Raw genomic sequence first — 26,081 nt, 5'->3', positions numbered from 1 at the left:
TAAAACTAGCTGTCGCCCGCGACTCCGTCCGCGCCGTATTAAATAAAAACTTGCCTATGTTCTACGTCTGTTCCGAATTTCATTGAGATCCATGTAGCCATTCTTGAGATACCTTCAAACAAACATTTATCCATCCATGCGAACATTCGTATTTATAATATTAGTAAGAAGTAAAATATATTGCAACCATAACATAGAATAAACATAATAATTTGATGAAAAACTACTAGTTAAACGATACTAGGAATATATAAAAATAAGTTTTCTATGCATAAAAATAGTAGATTTTTATTTTCAAATCTTTGCACTTTATAATTCAATTTTGTTGTAGGTAAGCAATGTGCTATAAACCACTCAGAAAAAATATTTTCATTTAAAATACGATATTTAAATCTCTGCGATCTTAATCTTATGCAATACATCTGCCCAGAATAATGCTATACCACTTTAGTAATCCTAGTAAAGCTATGGCCAAGGCCATTTGATATTTATTATGATACATCCTAGCTTTGATAATCGAAGGTTTATAAAATCTATCTCGTTGCTAGTGTCTGCGACCCTAACACTTTTTAGATTTTTCGAGATGAACTCTGATTGATATTGATGAAGATTCGTCACTGTCTTCTTAGGGCGCAATTTCATCAGACGATATGTCGCTCGGTCGTTATACAGCATCCCGGGAGTCCCCCAACTACCAATAAAAATGATCGGTCGATGAACAGCAAGCGTTGTGCGGGCTCATATAATGCGCGGTGTAGGAAAAAGTAGGACTGTCACCCAACACATGCGGGCCTTAATGACTAATGAAACTGCGCCCTTATAGTGAAAACTAATTTAAAGTGTCCAATATCAGTTAACCAATATCAGTTATTTGAATGGGAAGAAGGTAAACAAAATGAATATAAGTGCATCGTGCACTAACTCATTTCTATCTCCTGATATTACCTCGGTTTTTAAATGACACTAATGTGATAAACATAAGATAGAATTCTCTTAAAAGGCAACAATAAAAGACAGTAATGCTTTATAATTTTATTACTTTTTCCTACCTACCTATGTAGAAAGCTGTACAATATAACGAAAAACTTAAAACAACAAAGGAAAATTACTGTGTTGCATAGAAAAGATACATAATGCAACAGCATTTTAGATACTTTACAGAAAGAGAGAACTCTTTCTCATTCGACCATCTCCTGGTCAGCATCTTTTTCATTCTTTTTGTCGTCAACAATTTCTTCTACCTTTATATTTGTGTTGTCCATAATATTAGTATTGGGAGTGTTAGGCAATACTATGGAAGGCAGTGTCACAGCACAATCAACTTTAGGCACCTGCACTACAACAACTTGGTCTTTGGATTTCTCTTCATTTGACGAATTACCTTTGTTTGGATCTTTCAATTTAATAGTTTGAAATTTCAATGGAGCTTTTATTGTCTGTGTTCCATCTTTATTTCTATTTATTGGTTTAATAACAAGAATTTTCGTTTTCATTCCGACTTTCGAAAAGTCAGTATAGTTTTTACTTAAAATTGGATTTTTTATTATGTCTACACTTTGACGGCGCAATTTTAAAGGAACAACTGGTATATTTGAATTTGTTTTTACAGTTTCATTTCCAATAGCAGGCACTTCTTTGCAGCTCTCATTATCTTTAATATTTTTATCATCATTTGAAATCACAGTTGCTTCATCTGAGGTTGGTTCAGGTGAAGTTATTACAATTGTTTCAAGTTTCTCATTGGTTTCTTTTTTTTCTTGCACTTCTTTAACTGGAGTCGCAGTAGTGCTAGTTTTTATCTCTGGTGTTATTTTGTTCACAATAATCACTTCTTTAGTAGATTCGAGAGAATCTTTTTTAGGTGATGTTTTATCAGCCTTCGCAACTTTTGGTATCATGGGTCGAACAAAAACATTCGAGGGGCGCTGCTCTTTTTGAATATTGTTCATAGTAAAACTTAGCACTTTCATGTGTGCCGCTGCATTTTCTATGGATTTTTTCGATAAAGCAAGTAGAGCCCCACAACAATCTCTATTTACCGTTTCGTAATTATTTTGAATATCAATTTGACTTTTCCTTTTATTTTGTGGAGGTTTGGTAGCTATAATTTGAGAATCCCTGTATCCTTGCGCTTCCAACTTGAGCAAATTCGATAGATCGTATTCAAAATCTTCATTTTTTGGTCTCGTGCGTTTCCGAATCGGCCTCCTCGATGCCATGGACGACTTTTCCCCGATAATTTTCTTCTTAGGAATTTTTTCGTCAATTTCATCTATATCTGAAGAGTTCTCTTCAAATATTTTGGTATTTACGTATTCTATTTCAGGAACAGTCTCTTTTTCGGAAAGTGCACTATTTGAACGTTTATCCATACTTTCATCTGAAACAAAGTTATAGTTATTATTTCATAGGTACACGATGGAATTAAAATCACCAAAAAATTGTACATACCATTTATTTCTTTCTTTTTCTTAGGAATACTTCTTCCAGAGTTCATTTTCCGTTTCTTAGCTCCTTCAATGCGAACACTACTTGAAGAGCTCTCGTCGGACAAGCGGCTGGAGTCACTGGAGCATCGGCTGGTCCGCCTAGAATCTGGACTAGCTTCATTTGTATCAACTATTTGTTCTACAGGTTCAGCCAATTCTATTGCTTGGTTCGCGTCTATCGCTTTTACGGTACTATAGTAAAAATCTGAATCACCCTTTAATTTGTGAACTATTTTCACATGTTCTAGTAAATTGCCGAAGCCGTAATTTTTAAAATTACACAATTTACATGCATATCTCATCCATTTGTAGTGACCGGCCATGTGTTCATATAGTTCTAGTATTTGACTATGTCTGGTATCGCACTTTTTACAGAGTAGTTTTTCCAAATCCGTATCGGGCTGGAGTCTAAGCCTTAGAGCCGCTAAATTATTTTTTTCGATTTGTTGCGCGTGTGGCAACTTCGGTCTGAAGTTATGAGAATTATTTATTGTTATATTAATTCTTCTTTCCGTAAATAGTTTTGCATCCGGCGGGACGGGGGTCTCCGTAGGTTCATTCCTCATAATCGTTGCAGATTCATGCGTTACTTCCTCTAGTTTTAATGATTCCGAACTCGGTTTCGGTGTGGTCTTAATTTCTTCTTTATTAAGCTTGTTATCTGAAAGTAAATACAACTTAATAAGAAGAAAAGAAAAATGAACATAAATTGTATAGTTCCCCTTACAATAATGTAGAATCCTAAGTAGAAATTCCTAATTCCTAACTTCGTATAAAAGCTTTTTGTTACCATTATTATCCGTAGTCTTGACGGGCAGAGCGATGCCGGAGGGGCCCTTGTTGTAGTCCTTGCGGATCTGTATCTCGATCTTCTTGGTGTCGGCGCGGCGCGCGAGGGCCCTGCAGCGCGGCTGACACGTGTGCGTGTGCGCAGCGAGTGCGGCGCGCCGCTCGAACGTCCGCCCGCACCCGCCGCAGCGCGGGATCTCACCGTCGCCCTCCATGTTGTCCATCCATGCCTGATACATATGATGACTTTGAGCTACGTGTTGTGTTGTGTTCTGTTACACGTGCAACAGATAGACGTGCAAATACCACGACCGCACAGACATGTCGGAGGGCTAATTTTGTCCCCTTCTCACCCTTTTCTTATAAGGAAGGGATGGGAAGGCGAAGTCGATTTGACGGAGAAGGGGACGCAAAGGAAGGGAATATTCTCTTTCTGCGTGTCCCCTCTACAGTCGATTAGGTTAGGTAACTGCGGAATTCAAGTGGCCGCATTCTCGTTTGCCATCTTATGATGTAAATAAACTACATACAAAATTTGTTTTGACCAATATTTGAATTGATCGTTATCATACAAAAATGTGTAAATTGCCGTTTGTGTATCAATTAACACGTTTGCTACGTAAATCTTGTAAAGCTTTATTACCTGATTTTCTTGTTCCAATCTCTCTTCTTCGGTAATCTTAGGCGGTGTAGACGGCTTGTTCTTGTTTTCTCTCTTCTTCTTCTCATAGAAGGCGGGCGGGTTGTTCATTCTGAACGCCTTTGCTTGTATCGATTCTCGCAGTCTCCTTATTTGTGCTGCTGTTTTTCTGAATTTAAATATTTATCTTTACTTTATTATAATAGAAAAGCGGTCGTATGTAATCTGAACGCCATTTATTGCAAAAGTTAAAGCGAAGAACGTCATATAAAAATGTACAACCAATATATGTTAAATCTGACAAAAAAAAGTTCATTAAAAAAGTAGTACTTCTATACTGGTTACAGTGGTCAATCAAAAAGTGAGCCTCTTTGTTATCTGTCGCCTTATATTAATACTAAAATTAATAAATATACGTTTTTAAATAACTATAGCACAGTATTGACTTAAGCTTCAAATTCTAAGACTTATCAAGAAGCTGCTTATATTCGAAATTATAGTAATATTGAACCATACCTATGAACTTTAAATAAATGCCTGTAAACACTCCATGAGGTAGAAAATATCTCCAAGCAGTCAGGACAGGGGTAGACCAGTCGGCTCTCCAAGTGTTTATACTTCATATGGAACTTCAGCGTCTTTAGTGTCGAAAATTGAAGGTCGCCTGAAAAATTACAATAAGATATGAATTCTTAATTCGACTGATACGACGAAAAGAGTTATATCTCTTACGTGTTACGGCGATATCTTAAAATAACTAAATTAGGATTTTTAAACTAAAACTGGAATTTTCTAAACTTTTGAAAAATTTTTGGAAGTTTACTATTAAATTATAAAAGCAAGGTTAGGTACCTACAATATTTTCAATATCTACTTACATATTCTACACTTAAGGCTATTGGTCTCTTCGTTCTCATCGTCATCACTAATTTGAATAATATTCTCATGTTCTCCATTAGTAGTGTTTGTTTCAATACAGTTTTGTATAATAACTTTACCATCATGTTGTAAAACAGCTTTATTTTGAGATAGAATATTATCAAGCTCATTAACCTGGAAATAGAAATAAAAATAAATAAACAAAGAGAACGAAATCGGCGTATTCGATGAAAACAGTAGCATCTTTTACAAGTTGTAACCGTTTTCATCGTCGGTCGAAATGCGTAAAAGATCATACGTATAACATATTAATCGTGTCAAATATAAAGTCAAGAAGAAGGAATACGAACAACGTAAATTCATCGGTAAGAGGTAGCTAAAATTCGAAGGTCGACCGTGCGATCGTGATTCGGATTCAATCCACAGAGTTACCGTGTTTTATTTTATACATATTATTATGTAATTCGCTTATGTTACGTAACATTTAAATATGTTAAGTATGTTTCTAATTAAAAGGACAAGTTGATATCTAATTTAAAACAAATTTCTACTTAAATATACGTCGCAATTACGCTTAAATTTTAAATTAAATTAATAAATGGGTTCAAATCAAAATTTATTATCTTACCTATCAATGTAATTTAATATTTAACATTTTCGTTTAAATTTCTACCTATGAGCTAAACTAGATAAATAAATTAAGCTATTTGTAAAATACTGTGGAAGTGACAACCCCACTGTAATCAAAAAAAATTATGCATTTTTGTATGTTATATCAATTTATAAATTAATTTTTACTATAACTTTTTCATTATAACCATAAAAACACCTTTGTGGGTTCCATTAAAACATGTCAAAAAATAAAGGCAAAAATTAATGTATTTAACCCAACTTATATATACAGTAGGAACAATCACTACCCACATTACAAAAATCTTATTGGATTTGTATTTGAATGGGGGTAATATTAAATTTAAAAGATATGGCATGAACCTCCGTTTAATACTGGTACAGCTGTTAAACTCTGAATATAAAATAATAGTAGTATAATATTAAATATAAACATACCTGGGTACGAATATCACAATTAGTTTCATTATTAACATTAAAATTTTGATATACAGCAACAGAAGTCTTCGGAATGCTTTGTAGGAACAACTCTTGGTCTTCATTTGGATTTTCTTTAACTCCTTTGCTTATACCTATTTTTTCTACTATTGCAGTTAAATCTTTTGTAAGTGGTATACGGTCATCAGTTTCATCTGTCTCAACTGATTCTAGATTACTTGTAACCTTCAAAGATTCTTGATATTCATCTTCCAGCTGTTTTATTTTATTAATTTCATTATTCTAAAAAGGTAAAGGTAATGAATACATTATCATATTTAGGTAATATAAAATTCTTAATTTATTTAATTTAACTTACCATACAAGTTGGGTTCACAAAATGACTATGCATTGAAGAGTTAAACTTGTCTTTACAATACATACGCTTATGAGATATGAAATTAACTAAGCTTCTAAATAAATTTCGACATACTTTACACTCATATATTAAATCACATTCAGTGGATAGTAAACTTTTTAGCTGAAAAGATAAAATGGTTCATTTATCATTGCAAAAAAAGTCAACAATTGTATTAGTTATATGTACTTACTTCTTCTGTAGCAAAATCAAATATTTTTATGGCTTGAGCCAAGCCTGTCACACTTGTAAGAATAGGTTTTCTGAGTAATGTGTAATCCAAGTCATCTGCTTCTTCAGATGTTTGAATGGTACCTTTAGCCACTTTAGACTTGTCTTCTTTCCCTTTATATTTAGTGTTAATTTTATTACCAGCCATCCTGTCATTTATCAAATAAAAAAAATACCATGAGGTTGTACTGCATCAACTTCCTATATTTAGTATACAGTGATGTAACACATTCGATTTTTTATGATGATATCTAAATTACTATATTACAGCTTAAAACTTGTATTTGAAACATGACAAATAATGCAATGCCTTTTCATAACACGACTAATATGATCGGTTATCATGACTAAATATGAAGAAAGGCCAATGACTTTTTTAAATCATCGCATTCTTTCGAAAATAGTATTAAAAACTGAAACAAATATTTGCTTACATTACATAAATTTAAACATTGATAACATTGAAACAAAAATACTTAATATATAATGTTCAAATCAAGCATGGTATAAGGCAGAGTATTGCCTACCCAGGAACTATTAGACTAAGAGTCTCTCCCTCAAATATTTAAGATAATGTAAGCTCTAGCTATGCATAACTATATGGATTTTATGTCTTATGAGATACAGAAAACTATGCACTAATTTAAATGAAAATACGTACTCGAAAATCTTGGAAACCGCTAACTCGAAAAACACAATATTTCGACAATCGCACCTCCATCACACCTCCATATTTAACAAATGAATGTACTCTGACCAGCCAAGTACAATGTTAGCACTTAATTATTATCTGTTAAATTTAGATTTTATAAATAATTTAGTGACAATAAAATATTGCTAATTACAAGCAACATATTATTATTATTATATTTGTTTAAATGGAAAGAAACATTTTTTCGTTGTAATGCATAGTTAATTTTTAAAAAAATAGCAACACAATTGAGTTAGACAGTTCCTTGCACATAGGGAAGGTGTATGTAAATATCTAAAACCATGATAAAATTAAAGAAATATAAAATGTTACATAAAAAAGAATTAATTTGTCTATGAAATAACATATTTAGTTTATGGTTCTCTGAATCTCAATTTTCCCACATTCCACATAATTTCAAAAAAGATCATTCGAGTTTCTACTGCTATGACATATCTACAAAAAAGTGTTCTCTCTGTCGTCGTCTTCTTTTCACATTATTCCAAGAGAATGAAAGAGAGACAATATGTCTTTGGTACAGGTGTTTCGGTAGTGGAAACTCGCGGTTATTTACACCTGTCTCAGTATTTCATGTGTCGTAGGCTCAGATTAAGAATTAGAATAGAATAGGAGTCCGTTCCTGAAACAAATCTGCTGGCTGCTGATTCTGCTTGCTCTATTCCTTATGAAACACATAAATAATTCGGTAAAGTTGGAAATGCCAAATTATTTTTGGTAGATCGGACTTTCAATATCGGATCGAATTTTCAGTAATACTTTTTGATGCGACTTTTCATGTTTGTATAGATACAGAGTATATAACTCCAATAAAACTCTGTAATCTGTTGTTTGCTGAAATGTCAATGTCAAAGGATGGGTAATAATCTGAGGTAATTTTTTTGGTAATTTGACTCGTAAAATTGTAAATTTGCCAATACTTAAACTTTATCTCATCTGTTTCGCTAACTTAAAGATTTTCAACGACAAATAGTTTGTGATTAAAGATTTTTCGTTAACAGTTTGTAGATTTGCAAGAATATAATAGACTATATAAAAGTGGTTGTTTTACCGGCTTCTGGATTTTATCCTATCAAGAGATTTACTTGATTAAAAATGGCTACAACAGAAACTCACGTCCCCGAACAACAAAGGCGATGGCATAATATACGAAAATTACTGGAACGATCCGGCCCATTTTGTCATCCAGATTTCGAGCCATCGCCAGACATATTAGACTTTCTCATGGAATCATGTAAGATTTTGGTAGTTGGAGCTGGAGGACTTGGTTGTGAATTGCTTAAAGATTTAGCATTAATGGGGTTTAAAAAAATTCACATAGTGGATATGGACACCATTGAATTATCAAATTTAAACAGACAATTTCTTTTTAGAAAGTCTGACATAGGTTCATCGAAAGCAAAATGTGCAGTTGACTTTGTGAATAAAAGGTAAAGTAAAAATCTATATCTACCATAAAAAATATTCCTTTAAAGTTATGGGTTTATAATTTACTAGCTTTTACCCGCGACTCCGTCCGCGCGGAATAAAGAATAGAAAACGGAGTAAAAATTATCCTATGTCCGTTTCCTGGTTCTAAGCTACCTGCACACCAATTTTCAGACAAATCGATTCAGCCGTTCTCAAGTTATAAATGGTGTAACTAACACAACTTTCTTTTATATATATAGATTTCATGTTGATATTTTCAGAGTTCCAGGTTGTGAGGCAGTGGCACATCATTGTGCTATTCAAGATCTGGATGAGGGCTTCTATCGCCAATTTCATATAATTGTCTGTGGACTGGATTCAATTGTTGCAAGAAGATGGCTTAATGGAATGCTCATGAATCTGTTGCAATATAATGATGATAGTAAAACATTTTCATATACTTTTTCAAAAAAAAATTCTGTTTAAATAAATAGATTAACTATTTACATGTAATAATTATATTTGCAATATGATTAGCATTAAGAAATGTTAAATATCAATGCTTGGAGCCTGTTTTTCTCATCTGTTTCAGGGAGTCTTGATCAAAGCAGTGTCATTCCCTTAGTTGATGGTGGTACCGAAGGATTCAAAGGCAATGCAAGAGTTATTTTGCCAGGGTTAAGTGCTTGCATAGAATGCACTCTAGATCTATATCCTCCACAAAAGACCTTTCCTTTATGTACAATAGCTAATACACCAAGGTTTGGTTCAAATTCTTGATGACAAACAGTTTTCATAAACAGATAGTAGCAATATCCTTATGGTAGTATTTTTTTTTTCATTTATTTAAACTATATTTCATTTTAGGTTGCCTGAACACTGCATTGAGTATGTCAAAGTAATTCAGTGGCCTAAAGAAAATCCGTGGGGTTCCTCAACTCTATTAGATGGGGATGACCCCCAACATGTTGGGTGGGTATTTGAAAAGGCTCAAGAGAGAGCCATGAAGCATGGAATCACCTCGGTTACGTATAGACTTACTCAGGGTGTTCTGAAGAATATTATACCAGCAGTGGCCAGTACTAATGCTGCCATAGCTGCTACATGTGCAACTGAGGTATGCCCTACATAATTCATTTCAATTTAAGATCTAAACCAGGGATCCCCAAACTATTTTGGACAAGTGACCCCTTTTCCAAAATGAACCTCAGACCACCCATGGCCAAATTACCTACTTTTAAGATCAATTATTATTATTATTTTTCATTCTGACTTATGTCAATAGAAGAAGACAAAGTGAGAATTAGCAATACTTCAAGTTTGATATTGACCACTTTGGGAATCCCTGGTCTAAACTATGTAAACAAATAAATGTGACTTACTTTTTTTTTTTTTTTTTTTTTTTTTTTATTACCAAAATACAATTTTACAATAAAAATATTACAGTTAATTAACGCTATATAAACCGCAGTGGTTTGTCACTAGCGCTAAAGTGACCATCTTGCGTACATAAATAATGTTTTAGCTTACGCTTAATGTTTTTTGGTGTTATGCATTTTACCAAACCTGGGGGTAGTTCATTAATTAATTTAGGAACGATGTAACTTGCCGTGCGCTCGCCGTACACATTTTTTGCTCCGATAGTACAAAACTGGTTAAGAGTTGTCGACCGTGTACATACAGGATGTTCAATTTTAGTTAAAATTTTTTCATTAAAAAAATATTCTTTTAGCATTAAATATTTTATTTTTGTATGGATTGGTAAGACATTACAGTGGTTGAAAATTTTGTTTTCATCGTTATGGAATTGTTCTTTAAACTTAGGTGATATAATCTTTTTAAGTATTTTAACTTGTAGTCTGTAAATTTTATCTAGGTAAGATTTATATGTGCGGCCGTAACTACCTAATCCATATTGAATATAGGATTCAGCCAATGCGTGGTATAGCATTAGTTTTACTTTGAATGGTATACGGTCTTTTAGAACAGTTATATTTGCTAGAAAACACCTTAATTTGTTGCATACATAATCAATATGGTTAATCCAGTTAAATTTGCTATCAATAATTAAGCCTAAGTACCGTTGATTTTCTACAATTTCGACGTTGGGGCAGTTGCAAAAATCTCGACTTGCGGTATGCAGACAGTTGTGTTTATGTGCCACTAATCTAGAAGAATAATCTTGTTTGATATATGGTGATTTTATAACTAGTAGTTTTGTTTTATTGCTGTTTATAACAACACGAGCGTCATGACACCATCTCATTAATGCATCTAAATCAGATTGTAAAAGTTTGAAAGCTGTATTCGGGTCTTTATTTGCTATTACAAGGCAAGTGTCATCTGCGAATTGGTAACATGTGGAAAATTTAATAGAACTACTCATATCATTTACGTATGATGTAAAAAATAGGGGAGCGAGCACAGAGCCTTGAGGTGTGCCTTCCGTTACATCAAATTGTTCGCTAAACGTCTGGTCTACCTTCACGGAAAGTTTCCGATTTTGTAAGTAATTCGTGCACCATCTGAGTAACGGGCCGCGAACGCCACAGAATTCCAACTTAGTGATAATCTGCTTATGGTCTAAGGTATCAAACGCACGCGAAAAATCCACAAACAAAGCTAATACAACGTGTTTGTTGTTGAGATGTCCATTAACTTCATCCGTAAATTTTATCAGTAAGTCATTCGTTCCTTTCCCTTTTTGGAAGCCAAATTGATTCGGATAGATAACCTTATGTTCCTGATAAAACTCTTGTATTTGTTCGCAAACATATTTTTCTACTATTTTATCTATCGATGAGAGCAGGGTAATGGGACGATAGTTGTAATAATTATCGCGTTTACCCTTCTTGTGGATTGGCCTAACACAGCCTAGTTTTAGCCCATTAGGATACACTCCTGATTTAATGCTACAATTAATTAGGTTAGCAATAGCCATTGATGCATCTTGTCCTACGATTTTAATATCGGATACCTTAATATTATCAGGTCCTGGGGCCTTATTGGAGTTTAATTTTTTCAATATTGTATAAATTTTCTCCCTGGAGGCTTTTTGAAAGTACAAGCTTGAGTTAATGGGTTGTTGACAAAGTTGATCCTGTAGTTTTACGTCGCATCTAGGAATAATTTCTTTTACCGCAGTATTAAAACCGATCGCGAAATCGTCAGCAATTTTTTTAGTGCTAAACCCTTGAGCTTCGAACGCATTAAGAATAGCAGCATCGATAGATTGTGTCACTCGTCCTAACATTTGGTTGACTATCTGATATACTTTTTTTGTATTTTTGAAATTATTGTTTATTTGATTAATGTAATAAGTGTTTCTTCGAGCCTCTAAAATTTTGTGTATTTTATTACGTATTTTATTATATTCTAGTCTAACTTCTGGGTTATATGAACTTTTTTTCCATACTTTAAATAGCCTATCTCTTTTCTTACATAAGCGGGAGATATTTTCATTCATCCAGGGAATTCTAATGGGACGGTTGCTAATTTTTTTACTAAAGGTTTTACAAGACGTAGCTATTGATGTGGCATGCTGAAAAGATTTGCGGATAAAATTACAAATATCGTCAGGTGAGCTCATGTCATTTGTTGATAACCAATCAACTTTGTTTAATTCTTGTTTCAATATTTCATAGTTAATTTTTATTTTAGTAACATCCTGTATGCACTTGGGTTTTGCGTCGGCGACTGAAGTGAATACAATTGTGCGATGATCGGCCAGCACGACATCTAGTGCCGCAGAGCATGTATCTAATGTAGGGAACCGAGCAAAGATATGGTCTATACATGACTTTGTTGTGACATTTAATTTTTTTTCAATTCTAGTGTAGTCTGAAATGCCACACATCAGTCCATGTTCGTTAAGAGTATTTAGGTAATGGTTCTTGTAAGAGGAATTAGATTTTAGGTCTATATTAATGTCTCCTATTAAAATAAGATTTTGTTTTAAGTCAATCATAGAAATATCTTTGCCCAGTTCGTTAACAAACATAGTTTTATTTGTAGATGGTGGTCTGTATATTGCATATAACACTACACACAGATTATTATGTAATTTAAGAATGCCGGTTACACTTTCATAAGATACAGTTTGATGTTGAGTTACTGTAAACTTAATATGGTTTTTTACATAAATTATGATGCCACCGCCACGGTTATTTACACGCAATTTGTGATACATATTGTAGCCGGATATATTATATAAATTTACAAGTGATTCTGAGATACCTACTTCGGTTATAATAATAACATCAATTGGAAATAAGCAGCTATGGATCATTTGAAGTAACTTATCAAAGTTTTTTATTATGGACCTAATGTTTACATGTACACATGAAACGTTTAAATGACTTTTAGGTGGTAATTTTTTAAGGTAATCGTTTAATGATACACAATTAAAATATTCTTGATTTTTTAAATTCATAAAACAAGATATACTTACTTTGTTAAATAATAATAGTCTTTTTGTACTTAAGCTAGGCTTGTACTATTAGTTTTGTTTTGTAATTTATTGATATGCTGAATAGAATAAATATAATGGATTTTACTGGTACTATTTTCTCTAACACAAATTTTGCCATCCTTACACCATACAAACTGATAAGTATTACCTAGGCGGGTTTTGGCTTCATACAGAAGGGTCTTTAGATGTTTGGTTAGGGCTTCTCTAATGAAGACTCGGCTGTCAGCTTTTTCCTTCTCAGTGTCCGGCAGTATGAGTCCTACTGTGAGGCTTGTCTTCTTACCAGCCTCGACCCATTTCTTCTGTGCAGCCTTGGTCTTCAGCTCCACTAGGATTGGCCCTGGCTTGAATTTCGACCCCGGGGAACGTTGGGACGATTGGATATCATTAACATTCATGTTTAACTTAGAAGCTACTGTGTTCAATACCTTGTTAATATCCATGGTCGAGTTTTCAGGTAGACCAGCAACTTCCAAGGTTTTTGAGAGGGCTTGTTGTTCAAAATTCTTCACTTTTTGCTCTAATACTGATACTCTTAGCTCAAAATTCTTATTTTTATTTTGTAGATCCTGGTTTTTGTGTTCTAGATCTTGGATTTTGGTGTCTTGTTTCTTGATGGTAAGTTCAACGTCTCTCATTTGGTTGAAAATTAATTGCAGCGAAGATTCAAGGTTCCTGATTTCTTCTCTGAATGTTTTTTTCAAATCTCTGCTTATATCATGTAAAAGTTTTCGGGTGTCCAGGGAGTGTATGTGTGTTGAATTTTCTGCACCACACTCTTCTTCATCATCATCATCTTCTGGGATTAGGAACGACGACCTTGTAGTATGATTTGTAATACAGTCTTCACAGCTCCATTCAATACCAGGGGAGTTTCGTAGTGTGTTGAGTTGCTTGTTGGATAATTTGGCACACGCTGGGTCAGCATGTACTATTTTATCACATCTGCTACACTCTAATCCAGGTATTTTCTTAGTAATGTTTTTTTTGCACATTACGCATTTTTTATTCACCATACTTGCGGGTAGGTTAAGCGCGTACAATATTACGTATTGACGCCTCGACGCATCGACGACCTAAAAAGGCAGTAAATATTAACATGTTGATTTGTATATATATATAGATAATTTTTGTAGGAAGTTATAAAAAGTTGGTTGCTGCAAAAATACAGTTGTACCTGGATATGCAAAATTCCAAGGGATTGCAATATTTTCTAGCATATCCAGGTATGACTGTATATAGATGAATTGGTATAAACTAGACTTCAGAGACTTATTTAATTCTATCTATTGGTGTTGTTTATTTTTTCTGATTTTGTCTGGTCATTTATTTTATAATTAAAATAGGTTAATTAAAAAAAATTATATATTTATTTTTTCTCTAGGTGTTTAAACTAGCATCTTCATGTTGTACCAACATGAATAATTATATGGTATTGAACATGGCGGATGGAGTTTACACTTACACATTTAATGCTGAGAGAAAACCTGACTGTGTTGCCTGCAGTAACACAACGAGAGTATTAGATGTTGAGCCTGGTGCCATTCTCATGGACATTTATGAGAAGCTTAAAGAAGATACAGGGTTTTTAATGAAAAATCCAGGTTTGTCATTTATATCATACATTAATCTATATATATAAAAGAAAGTTGTGTTAGTTACACCATTTATAACTCAAGAACGGCTGAATCGATTTGACTGAAAATTGGTGAGCAGGTAGCTTAGAACCAGGAATAGGACATAGGATAATTTTTACCCCGTTTTCTTTTCTTTTTTTTTTTTTATTCCGCGCGGACGGAGTCGCGGGCGACAGCTAGTTTATTATAAAATCCCAGATATGTGAGCTTTGTAATGATATCGAAATTGTTCAGGTTATCAATTATTTTTTCAGAGGATTATAATAAGTGAGAGAAATTAAATCTTAAATTATTTTTAACATAAAATAATGCTCTTCATCATTAATATTTTCATATTATCCATTTTTTTCAGGTATTACAACAGTTATTAATGGGCGAAATAAGACTTTATATATGCCTTCGATCAAAAGCATTGAAGAAAGAACTAGAGACAATTTAAAGAAAAAAATAACTGACTTGGGTCTTTATAATGGAGGAGAAATATTAGTTGCTGATATCACAACTCCAAACACTATTTCGATAAAATTGAAATTTATTGAAAATACAGATGTTGAAATGTCAAGATAAATAACACATTATTTATTGAAACTTTATTTATCATTAAAACATTATTAAACAATTTACTCATTATTAAAATGGAGTTTACCTATTTGTTTTATTATTTTTTACGGTTTTCCAAAACGGTTTACCAAGGTATAATTGTTTTTTTACCTTCGATAGCTTAAACTGAATATCAATGGAAAGCTCGTACTTTGCAGGTATCTCTGCTTTAATAAGAATCTATTTTCCTACTTCGTCTGTTAAAAGCTCCAATACGACCTCTTTGGTATCTTTAGGTGGAGTAAGCGCCAAAAAAAATGCATAAGTTGGAGTGCCAAAAAATTTAACTAAACTATTTTTTTTCTAAATGAAAATACTAAACATTTTTTTAATTAACAAATTAGGTACGAGTTAATTTAAAATTATAGCAGACTTCGATTTTCTTTCTGGCTGATTGGCAAGTGGCAACACAATTCGTCGTCGTCACAAAATACAGATTCAAAACACCATGGTCTTTTTGACGTTAGGATCTGACGTGGTGCAAAACTCAACTATCGTTGTCACAAAATTGGTATTGAATACTTAATGTAGTATTAATAAATATTTTATATTACTTTATTTATACGTCCATACAGATATCATCCAAAATGCTGGACAGTTTATTTGATGATGTAAAGCGCATGAACAAGCGTCAGGTATTATTTTAATCACCATTCAGATGACGTGACCATTGTACCGGGTGTTTAACGCTTTTATTTTATTTTTCAGTTCATTTACCAAGTACTTAGTTTTGGTATGATAGTATCTTCTGCCCTTATGATATGGAAGGGCTTAATGGTAGTTACTGGCAGTGAAAGTCCTATCGTAGTTGTGTTGTCTGGAAGCATGGAGCCAGCTTTTCACAGAGGCGATCTTTTGTTTTTAACAAATTACCCAGAGGAGCCCGTACGTGTTGGAGAAATCGTTGTCTTTAAGGTTGAAGGACGTGATATTCCAATTGTTCACAGAGTTCTGAAGCTTCATGAAAAGTAAGATGTTTGTTATTTATTATTATTAGTATTATGTACCTTATTTTAATTTCAAGAAGTTATTTCATTTATATGGTTTTATAAACAACAATATGAAGTTGCTAATATTTTGAAACAATTTCAATTATTATGTACACACACTAATTCATGCAACTTAGCTAAATTAAACAACAAAATTTTGATTGAAGTAGTGCTATTTGACCTCAGTCCATGGAAGCTAAAATTTATTAATCATTCTTTACAATTTCAGAAATAATGGTACTGTAAAGTTCCTTACTAAAGGGGACAACAATAGTGTAGACGACAGAGGATTGTATGCCCAGGGACAACTGTGGTTAACCAAAAAGGATGTAGTGGGTCGCGCAAGAGGCTTCTTGCCATATGTTGGAATGGTCACAATTTATATGAATGAATATCCCAAGTTTAAGGTAATAAATTAATTGTAATCCTAGTTTTTTTTAAATATTTGATCATAAAGTATGGCTTCAAACTCTCTTTAAATACTGAATATGACAGCATGAGAAAAATTGAAAACTATAAGTGAGATAAATATCACAGTGCCTTGGACTCGCACTTATCCAGATTCAACCTTATTACTATTGTTGAAAGTATTAAGGTTACATTAAGAAAAGGATGGATTTTTATTGCATGGATGAATAGTGATGAAATCTACTTTGTATTATTTTCAATTGAAATTTTCTATTACTTTTAAATATAGTCCCACTGGAAGACTTAAAATATTTTAATAATGTTTTTTTTTTCAGTTTGCTGTATTGGGATGCTTAGCTATATATGTGCTGGTGCATAGAGAGTGACAATTTTCATTTGATCTGAAGTTTGCAGTAAAGAGAAAAGTGAATTGGTTCTGCAGATGTATTTAATTTTATGAATAAATGGAGTTCTCTCTAGTGTTATGAAATGTTATTTATTTTTATAACTCAAGATATTCTTTTTGATTTTTACTTTTTTTAAAAATAAATATTGATGTAGTGTTCTAAAATAAATAACCATTCTTTTCTTTAAATTAATAATATATGTGTAGAGTTTTTTGGGATGCGGATATGATAGAGAAATGTAAAAACTATCACAAGATTTTATACACATTTCGAAAAAGTTTACATGTTTTTAACCTTTTTGATGAAGAAATCTGATATTTTTGGTTTACAATTTGCCCATACATTAGAACAGTAGCATAGGTCCAGCATGGACTATATCATCGATGATTGCTTAGATAATGTATTGTTCTGAGATTGGGTTCTGAGACCAAAATCGCCATTTAAAACATACCGTTATCTCTGTTTTGTCAAAGATAATGAGAGGGATGATGATATGTTTTATACGGGGATTTTGGTTGCAAAGTTCAGAGAAGGACATCTATCATTTCGCAACTTAATAAGGATTTTAATGATTTAATAAACTTTACCCAATACGAAAATTATTAAATGGGTTGTCGAGCATTACAACATATTGGTTATTGCTTAACTTTTAAATGGGGTAAGTATTACTATACAAACTTTTTTTACTAACTATTTAATTCTACTCGATTATTTAAAAAAAATTGAAGTGAAATTAAGTGTATAAATTAAGTGTACACCGGTTTTTATTATTTAAAACTAGGCTCATATTGCGTAATGTGAGTAGCGAAGCTCAGCAAAGGAAGTAAATTCGGACGCAATATTTAAAACGGATTTCAAGCTTTGAAGCAAGTGAATCTTTTCACAATACTGAAGGAAATAAGAGCTTTTCATTTGTTACTCGCATTTTGTAAATTATGTTGATGTATCGTACTATTGTTAACAATTTAAATTTGTACTTTTAATGTTGGGTAACTTCTAAATATTCGTTACAGGTTACAGTTTTTTTTTACATGAAAATGGGTTTGTGGCATTATTTTGCGAATGAAAACGTTTCGTAAATGCGCTGGTAAAAAAAACTGCTGAAAAAGATACTTTATATAATATTATGGTTATGAATGTATTTTTCTAGTGGAATCTAGTAGGAAAATCTTATTACTATAATTTTTGGCACCGAACCTACGATTGTCAGATTACCTAGTGGGGCGTTACGACTTACCTACTATCGCGTTTTATACTTTTTAGTGACAACACTTGGCGCAAAATAAAAAAAAGAGTTTTAATTAACTTTTGTTATATTAAATTTTAGGCGTATTAGGGACGATTAAAGCGCAGAGCTTTGCAGGTCAATCCAGAAGCCAGGTGATATATAATCTGCTCGGTAAGTCGTTAATTAATAATGACCTGCTATAAAGGGATCGTTGGAAAAATTGTAGAATAATTCACGAGCTCGCCGAAAGAGTCGTTTTCAACGTAACATGTCTATTTCGGAGAAGATAGATCAAGCACATAACAAAAAATATATATGTAAAATCACATGAAATCAAACAAAGATGTTTTCGTTACACGAGAAAAACGTCCGCTAACTTATCTAGTTTCAGAGTCCTTTGTAAATTTTCAAGTTGCCTCAACTCGAGCATCTTGAGTCAACTACTAGGAAGCATCTTTAAAACATGACAAAGTCGAACTTCGCCGGGGAATGAGAAACGAAATTCAACATTGAATGAACGAGCGCTACTTATCAGTTCTCGTTCTTACTCATAGAGATAAGTGAACCACAATTATTTTACGTTTTAGTTAATTACGACATACTAGCTCTTGCCGGAGACTTTGTCTTATTAAGACTTAGCACGATATTCCTAATCAAGAGTAGTTTTTGTCATCTTTTCAGTTTATATACACATACACGTTTATATACAATTTTCGGTGAAACGGTGGTTTGGTAAATTTAGTACATATTTAACTTGTAAAGCCCTATTATTTTGCGCCATAATACACCCAAATACACAACGAAAACGTGTAAGTAGTTTAAGAGACTGAACACTCGTAAGAAGTTTTAAAATATGTAATAGACTTTAGGCTAGGAACACTGCATAGAGTTTTGTTACACAAGGAAAATTGTTTCCGGATAATCTTTAAAAATTTTACATGATTGAAAATAAGTTATATTTATTACATAATTTCTGTTATGTGTTTCTATAATTAGCATAAAGTTTTCTTGATCATGGAACTACGAACAAGAAATGATTGTCAATATTTATTGTCGGACTAACTGTGGGTTGCTACTACTGAAAATATGAATGAAAATATGAACACACTAAACCGATCGCAGTTTTGCCAAAGGGGAGTAAAAAAATGAATATATATCTTTTGGTATGAGTTTTCTGCATTGACAACCTTTGGAAATAGGAGTACCAATGTAATAAATTGTACCTGTTGGTTAACGCTATGATTGATTTTGAAGACTTTGAATGACCAGGAGTCGTCATTTGGTTCTCATTCTCTAGCATGTGACTGAACATAAATGTGTAAATGAATTTCTTTGCTAATATTCTAATAATACTCTTTGCTGATATTTTTAAGTGTAAATTATAGTACAGACTAGATTGTTTCCTATAGAAATTAGTTATTAATCTAGAATAACCGAATTTACAGAGGCTTTGATTGCTTTCAATCAGCTATTAGCGAAGATCTATCGGGTCTCGCTCCAGATTTACTTTGTCTTAAGGGAACATGTAACCTAAAAATATAAACCTGTATATTAATGTAATAAGTAAAGTTTTTTGTGGAGATTCTATTTTGATATACTTTTGACGAGATGACGTCTATCAATCGATGAACACCGGCTGCACGCACGAAAACGCATAATTTATTGTTTCGTTCTAGCAAGCAATAGAGAGGCATGAACGTTCTAATTTAAACGTTCAGCTTGTGGCGCATCTATCTCTTCGAATTCAATCAATTCATCTCTTACCCTGATCAAGGGCCCCCGATGGGCGCGAAACTAGTCGGTGACGACACCGGACATACATATGTACGATGAAGTTAAATGTTAAATGTCTTGAAGAGTTTTTAAAGACATTATAATAAAAAAAATTACTGTAATTAACGTTTTATTTATTTTTTCTATTTTATTGCATACTTAATAGCTCGTGAATGTTAGTAATCATAAGGAGTGGCATATATGTTAAATACATTTTTTTATTTTCGTTTTGATGTCGTTGTGTAATGTATGTATAACGAGGGTTGGGGAAGTAAATCCGGACGCAATATTTAAAATGGCTTTTATGCCTACAGCAAAGGCGGCCTTACAGAGCTGAAGGAAATAAAGAGCTTCGCATTTATTATTCCTATACAAACCTTCATACATTACCTACACTTGTATACATTAAATCTACGTAAATTTAAAGCGAGGCCTTTGTAAGGCCTATACTGTACTTCTTATACGATACCGTATAACCTAAGCAAAACTTTAGTGCTACATTGTACGTCACAACTTACCAATTAAGTCAACAAATGAGTTCTAAGTTCAAAAAAGCTGATAATTAAAAAAAGCTATGTTGGCTTTAAATTAAATACTTATTGCATGAATTTGTCGTCTACGACAGTGTGAGTGCTTTAGTTGAAAATAAAAAAGAGGCACACGGACGAGAGGTCTCGTGTGAAGTATCCCATAAGCATTCTTTTGATCTACTACTCCGACTGTTGACTAGTGGTTTGTGCGTCTTATATTTATGTGCAACAAATTTAATTTTTACTTAAATATACTATTAGCAAATAGCCGTTGCACACGATTCCATACAAGAGTACTAAAATAATAGATATTCTGCTTACGCGGTAATTATTTGTAGGAACATTAACCAAACACAAAATAACGTGACCTTTCTTGAATATTAATGATATTATATTGTTCTCGATCTATTTTTCTTTATTTTGAGGATATTTAACGCGAAAATTTTTATTTCAATTTCCAATCAATTCAATCTTAGTTCGTAATAGAAACATGACTGCATATTAAATACATCGCTACTATTTGAACGTGTATTTCAGAACTTTGACTATAGAGAAAGGGACTGACCAAAGAGCCGCCCACTAAATAAATTCTACACTTTTCTTGGGGTGTGAGGCACTGATGACAATCAAACATGCGCAAAAGATGCTGACACATAAATAAAATTGAGACGACTCAGAAATGTACACATTTACACAAAATGAGCATACAAGCAAGCAAGTTTAGAACTTATTGTTCGATTTAATTTGATTCGACAAAGGAGAATGTGCGTGTTTGACAGGTCCTGTCTCTTAAAAGTCAAAGTATGAGATTGATCGCTGATCAAACAACTATCAAGAGTTCCACCTTCTGAGATTAAAATCTACAATTTGCATAGTTTGTCTTTGAACATCGCCTCGGCAGTTGTTAGCTAAGCTCTATCGCTTAAGAACCACTTTGTTTGTCTTATCAATTCCTATTCGATGAAGTTATAATATTCATTGAAATAATTATATCAGTTTCAACATCTTTAGAAGTATAATAAAGACCGTCGGAGTAGAGATATTTGTATTTGTTATGTATTAAGCAGCTAATTTTAAAATTAGCTTAACCTTGAGATGAATTTGACAGCTATTGCATACTACGATATTATTTTTTTAAGCAAGATGTTTTAGTGTAAAAAAGTTAAAATATTGAAAACCGTGTCTAACATAAATTTAAAGTTGGAAATTGAAGGCAGAAATAAAACTAAAAGAGAACTTAACTTGTATAACAACTTGTTTTTCTCTCAATGGATCGACTGTGTGAACGCACGAATACATTTATGAAATAGCTACAGCTATTGCTTCGCTCAACTATTATTTTTGTGTGTAGCAAGAATTTGCGTTGAATAATGCGGTTTGTATAAAGCATGTATAAATAAAGTTTATAAAGAAATTTAAAGTGTGTACTTCAAATTATTAATAGAAAGCTACGTGAGTTTTGTGAATGCGAAAAATCTTTCATTGCGTTTCATTCACGGGAACTTTGAAGTGTACTACTTACGACTGCTTACTGCTTTATCTTTTCATCTACCCCCATATTATTTACCCTTTAACTTAAATCACTTTCAAAAGGAAAATATACTGGGCCTAAGCATGGCAGACGATTTTTTATTTCTGTAATTTTTTTTTCACATATAGACATTGTAGAGATTTAAAGACATTTAGGTGTAGAAGTGCGTAGCGGGATTAAGGGGAGGGCACTGTACGGCGCTCCGATGACCTTGGGTCGCTAAGATATTTAATAAAAACTATAATTCAGCGTTATTCTTTACATTTAATATTGGTTTATTGTGACAACAATCCCACCTGCTTGACTATGGCCTAGTCACCCCTAACTTGGGATAGGCTCCGAGTCCCTTAGTGGGGACGTATAGTGAGCTGATGATGATTAAGTGGTGATGTCGAAATATGGTACGCGCTACTTTAGTAAATTGCTAATCACCCTACTCTTAAGGCTCCTTCGTAATTAATTATAGGAAAATAAGACAGGTAAATAAAAACATTGTATAGTAAAATATCAGATAATATTACTATGTTGTATTAGATACAAACTTTAATAATTATTAAAGCAGACTGCAGTAAAAGCAGTTCATGAACACAATTTTAAAATGTCGTTTGAACTTTTGTGTTGCTAATGTGTGCTGTCGTTATGATGGTACGTTTTTACACATTAAAACTCCGTTTAGGACCTCCTCGAGTTCATTTGTAATGTTTATGAGATTAAAACAGAATAAAAAGTTTTTTCGAAATGTTTCCTAAAATTTTTCATGAGTATTCTATTTCAACATGTTTTAAATTATTTTTACAACAGACTTCTTATAATTATATTTCTCTCGAATGCGATTTTTTGTTACACGGAATTATTTATCAACATTTCAGAAAAATCAAGCATAATACATTAGTTTGACAAATGGTTTCTTGGAACTCTTGGGAAAGTGAAGTGCGGTATATTGAAATGTTTTATTACTGTTGAATATCCAATTGAAGGCTTGATAAATAGATAAATTACCTCAAACCTCTAAAAACTTCCCACGAACAGAAAACGAGTAATAAGATCTTAAATCCACCATGGTATGCCTTCATTCGGTGAATCGCCTTGCCTTCTTTAGTGGTTCTGGTCTATTTAAAAAAATACTGTAAAGTTTTTTTAAGTGAAAAATATTTATAAGAGATAATAAAAAGTACTAAACTTCTGCTTACAGTAAAGAAACAATTTAAAACAAGGGAGTATATTTCCCTAGAGAATTCTTATAAAATTAACAAGATGTAACCTGATCATAAATAAAAAAAGTGCTAGTTCTTTATTAAAAACAGAATAATGGCTATAAATAGATATATTTGCTTAAATTATTTATATTTAGCGATTTAATACAGCATTTATATAACTATTTCATTATTTACAATTAATATAAAATTAGCAAAGGGCAATTAATAAGCTATCATTTTATTTATAACATGTTGTTTAACAATTTACACTTGAAACAAATAATTTTACATTATTTTTTTTTAAATTCTGCCAAAGGGTGCGCTCGAAAGGTTGCCCGTTGACTCAAAACAAATTAATTGGAGTGAGAACGTACTGATGTAATTGCTTTACTTTTTGCGGCTCGATTGACTTAGTTTAAATGTTAATTGATATTCTTAATGAATCCTTCATTCGAAGCCGTTATCGAGACGTTTACTCTTTTTCTTTCTTAAAATTACGTCGCAATCTACCAACATCGAAATAATGAAATCTACATTTTTTTAAGTCATTTCTTAATTGCCATTTTGATTGTTGAAGAATTATTATTTAGAGATGTATATTTTATTTTTTCTTCTGACATTGTACCTTTACTCAGGTGTGAAAATTTTCTTGAAATATACTCGTACGTTTGAAGAAGTTGCACTTGAGGAATAGTTTATTTTCTAACAGTTTAAATGTGTGAAAAATTAAAGTAACATATTTATATTATAACGTTATATCTATAATTTATTGAAGAACATTTCTATGTATAACATATAAGTACAAATTTCCTATTGATACAGGGTAATAGCAAATGAATTCTTACAAGCTCTTAACATTGAAAAGGATCGTTGTTGCCTCATCGGTATTTCCCTTGACGTGTGATCGTAACATTTTTATGACTATATCGAATAGTCTACCCTCAACTGAAATAGGTTATAAACTTTGGAGATTCCGCTTTATGATACTACAACTTCATTTTTATAAATTACGTTCATAAACAAAATTGTAACAGAAACGACTAACCTAAAAGATAAGAAAATACATAATACTAGCTATCGCCCGCGACTCCGTCCGCGCGCAGTTAAAAAATGGGGGCGAGGGTATGAAAAATAGATGTTGGCCGATTCTCAGACCTACTGAATATGCTCACAAAATTTCATGAGAATCGGTCAAGCCTTTTCGGAGGAGTACGGGAACGAAAACTGTGACACGAGAATTTTATATACATATTAGATATAACAGACATATTAGTAATTACAGACTTCTGGATAACTAGAACTGGTGTGAAATATAGACACAATAGAATGATTTTAGCGTTGTTTATTCAGGATCAAGTATATGATAACTACTGTAGGCATGGAAGCTACGTTCTCTTAGATATTCAAAACAATTATTTGCCTACTTAATAATGAAATCTCGCGGGTATAGGCCCCTTTGTTTACTCGTGTTAAATAAATAATAACAAACTTTACAAGACACATAGATCTTACAAATATTTACAAGTTTAGATATTTTTTTTATTATCTTGTAACTTTATCATCTTTCAGATATGACGGCTGTTAAAGATGTACATATGGAAGTATACATATATTGAACTTACCCTCCAATTATAAAATATACCAAATAGTATAAACTAGCTTTTACCCGCGACTCCGTCCGCGCGGAATAAAATAAAATAGAAAACGGGGTAAAAATTATCCTATGTCCGTTTTCTGGTTCTAAGTTACCTGCCCACCAATTTTCAGTCAAATCGATTCAGCCGTTCTTGAGTTATAAATAGTGTAACTAACACAACTTTCTTTTATTTATATAGATGATGTTTGGAAAACCAAATAACGGAATCAAAGACTAGTCTGGTTTAAAGTCCGCTTTTTAGGACAATTATGGAGTGGAATTAATAAGGCATACTGGGAAAGTCAATGATCTGATTGAATTGGAGTTCTCCGTAGGATAATGGAATCAAAGATTGTGAATAGGTTAATTTGAATTTTACCTATTAGTTTAACATTGGTTCGCTTCTTTTACAAATGACATTCTGCTGACTACATATGTGTCGTGGCCATTTATTTAAATAATATTTCACTAATTACATCAAAAACAAGATTTTGTAATGTTTTACGTAACTTAAAGTGGCTAGTGATGTTACTATAAGCGTAATTTTTTAGTGTTAAGACAAAACAGACATAGTTCTGTGATCAATTGTGACACAATTTTAATTAAATAAAATTAATTATTTAATTCACATAATTTATACACATATTTTATAATAGACAAATTTTTCTCTTCGTAAGATTCGTAGAACACAATAAATTTCCTTTCTAACGTGTAGTATTTTTAACACATATAGTTCCAGACAGAGCTTTGTTTGTGTAGGATAACAATAGATAAGAATTGTAGACTGCGTTCCCTCACGTCGAGTGTTTCATAAACATTGTTTTAATGTCCTGCGTACTGCTGAGTAATCGTCTTCTGCAAGCTCTCTTTACAAAATACTACCTACTTAAGTAACGTCTAATATTGTATAAATATTACCTTAACTAAATTAATACATGTAGTAATAAAATATATGTTAGTGTTTGTTTCTCGAAAATTATTAGATCTTTTCCAGCTACCGCACTAGACAGCAGTCCCTTTAGTTAAATTTGTCCTACTTATTCTATACTAAGATAGACCAAAA

General features: G+C 32.5%; 3 protein-coding genes across 4 annotated transcripts; 2 read left to right on the top strand and 1 right to left on the bottom strand.

Moving 5' to 3' along the window:
* Window positions 1–1,026: 1,026 nt before the first annotated feature.
* LOC106719016 lies at window positions 1,027–7,305 on the bottom strand. Its single transcript, XM_014513252.2, has 10 exons — window positions 7,155–7,305; window positions 6,456–6,642; window positions 6,224–6,385; window positions 5,866–6,147; window positions 4,797–4,971; window positions 4,435–4,582; window positions 3,922–4,087; window positions 3,280–3,508; window positions 2,452–3,150; window positions 1,027–2,380 (listed from the first exon to the last, which is right to left on the bottom strand). Exons 2-10 carry the CDS (start codon window positions 6,639–6,641, stop codon window positions 1,179–1,181), a joined length of 3,249 nt encoding a protein of 1,082 aa, XP_014368738.2. The 5' UTR covers window position 6,642; window positions 7,155–7,305; the 3' UTR covers window positions 1,027–1,178.
* A 712-nt stretch (window positions 7,306–8,017) lies between these two features.
* On the top strand, window positions 8,018–15,341 carry LOC106718095 (NEDD8-activating enzyme E1 catalytic subunit). Of its 2 annotated transcripts, XM_014512101.2 has the most exons (7): window positions 8,018–8,074; window positions 8,204–8,632; window positions 8,894–9,054; window positions 9,205–9,373; window positions 9,480–9,729; window positions 14,468–14,687; window positions 15,073–15,341. In XM_014512101.2, exons 2-7 carry the CDS (start codon window positions 8,298–8,300, stop codon window positions 15,285–15,287), a joined length of 1,350 nt encoding a protein of 449 aa, XP_014367587.2. In that variant the 5' UTR covers window positions 8,018–8,074; window positions 8,204–8,297; the 3' UTR covers window positions 15,288–15,341. The 2 variants fall into 2 exon arrangements, with proteins under 2 accessions (XP_014367587.2, XP_045534793.1); XM_045678837.1 differs by lacking the exon at window positions 8,018–8,074 and having other exon boundaries at window positions 8,114–8,632.
* Window positions 15,342–15,787: 446 nt separating this feature from the next.
* On the top strand, window positions 15,788–17,200 carry LOC106718362 (signal peptidase complex catalytic subunit SEC11A). The gene is made up of 4 exons (XM_014512437.2): window positions 15,788–15,955; window positions 16,029–16,288; window positions 16,539–16,716; window positions 17,053–17,200. Exons 1-4 carry the CDS (start codon window positions 15,908–15,910, stop codon window positions 17,101–17,103), a joined length of 537 nt encoding a protein of 178 aa, XP_014367923.1. The 5' UTR covers window positions 15,788–15,907; the 3' UTR covers window positions 17,104–17,200.
* Window positions 17,201–26,081: the final 8,881 nt, after the last annotated feature.

The sequence above is a fragment of the Papilio machaon genome, chromosome 8 (assembly GCF_912999745.1).
Source record: "Papilio machaon chromosome 8, ilPapMach1.1, whole genome shotgun sequence".
Lineage (NCBI taxonomy): Eukaryota > Metazoa > Arthropoda > Insecta > Lepidoptera > Papilionidae > Papilio > Papilio machaon.
Note: the sequence above shows the minus strand (reverse complement) of the source record. Positions and strands in the feature narration are given on the sequence as shown.

What these genes read in the sequence shown, in the direction of transcription:
- LOC106719016 (XM_014513252.2), bottom strand. Translation starts at nt 6,641, where the DNA reads ATGGCTGGTAATAAAATTAACACTAAATATAAAGGGAAAGAAGACAAG. An exon ending in TTGTGAACCCAACTTGTATG is followed by an intron (nt 6,148 to 6,223) that starts GTAAGTTAAATT and finishes TTACCTTTTTAG; the next exon opens with AATAATGAAATTAATAAAAT. An exon ending in GAAAAAGAAAGAAATAAATG is followed by an intron (nt 2,381 to 2,451) that starts GTATGTACAATT and finishes ACTTTGTTTCAG; the next exon opens with ATGAAAGTATGGATAAACGT.
- LOC106718095 (XM_014512101.2), top strand. Translation starts at nt 8,298, where the DNA reads ATGGCTACAACAGAAACTCACGTCCCCGAACAACAAAGGCGATGGCAT. An exon ending in GTTGACTTTGTGAATAAAAG is followed by an intron (nt 8,633 to 8,893) that starts GTAAAGTAAAAA and finishes TGATATTTTCAG; the next exon opens with AGTTCCAGGTTGTGAGGCAG. An exon ending in CTGCTACATGTGCAACTGAG is followed by an intron (nt 9,730 to 14,467) that starts GTATGCCCTACA and finishes TTTTTTCTCTAG; the next exon opens with GTGTTTAAACTAGCATCTTC.
- LOC106718362 (XM_014512437.2), top strand. Translation starts at nt 15,908, where the DNA reads ATGCTGGACAGTTTATTTGATGATGTAAAGCGCATGAACAAGCGTCAG. An exon ending in AGCGCATGAACAAGCGTCAG is followed by an intron (nt 15,956 to 16,028) that starts GTATTATTTTAA and finishes TTTATTTTTCAG; the next exon opens with TTCATTTACCAAGTACTTAG. An exon ending in ATGAATATCCCAAGTTTAAG is followed by an intron (nt 16,717 to 17,052) that starts GTAATAAATTAA and finishes TTTTTTTTTCAG; the next exon opens with TTTGCTGTATTGGGATGCTT.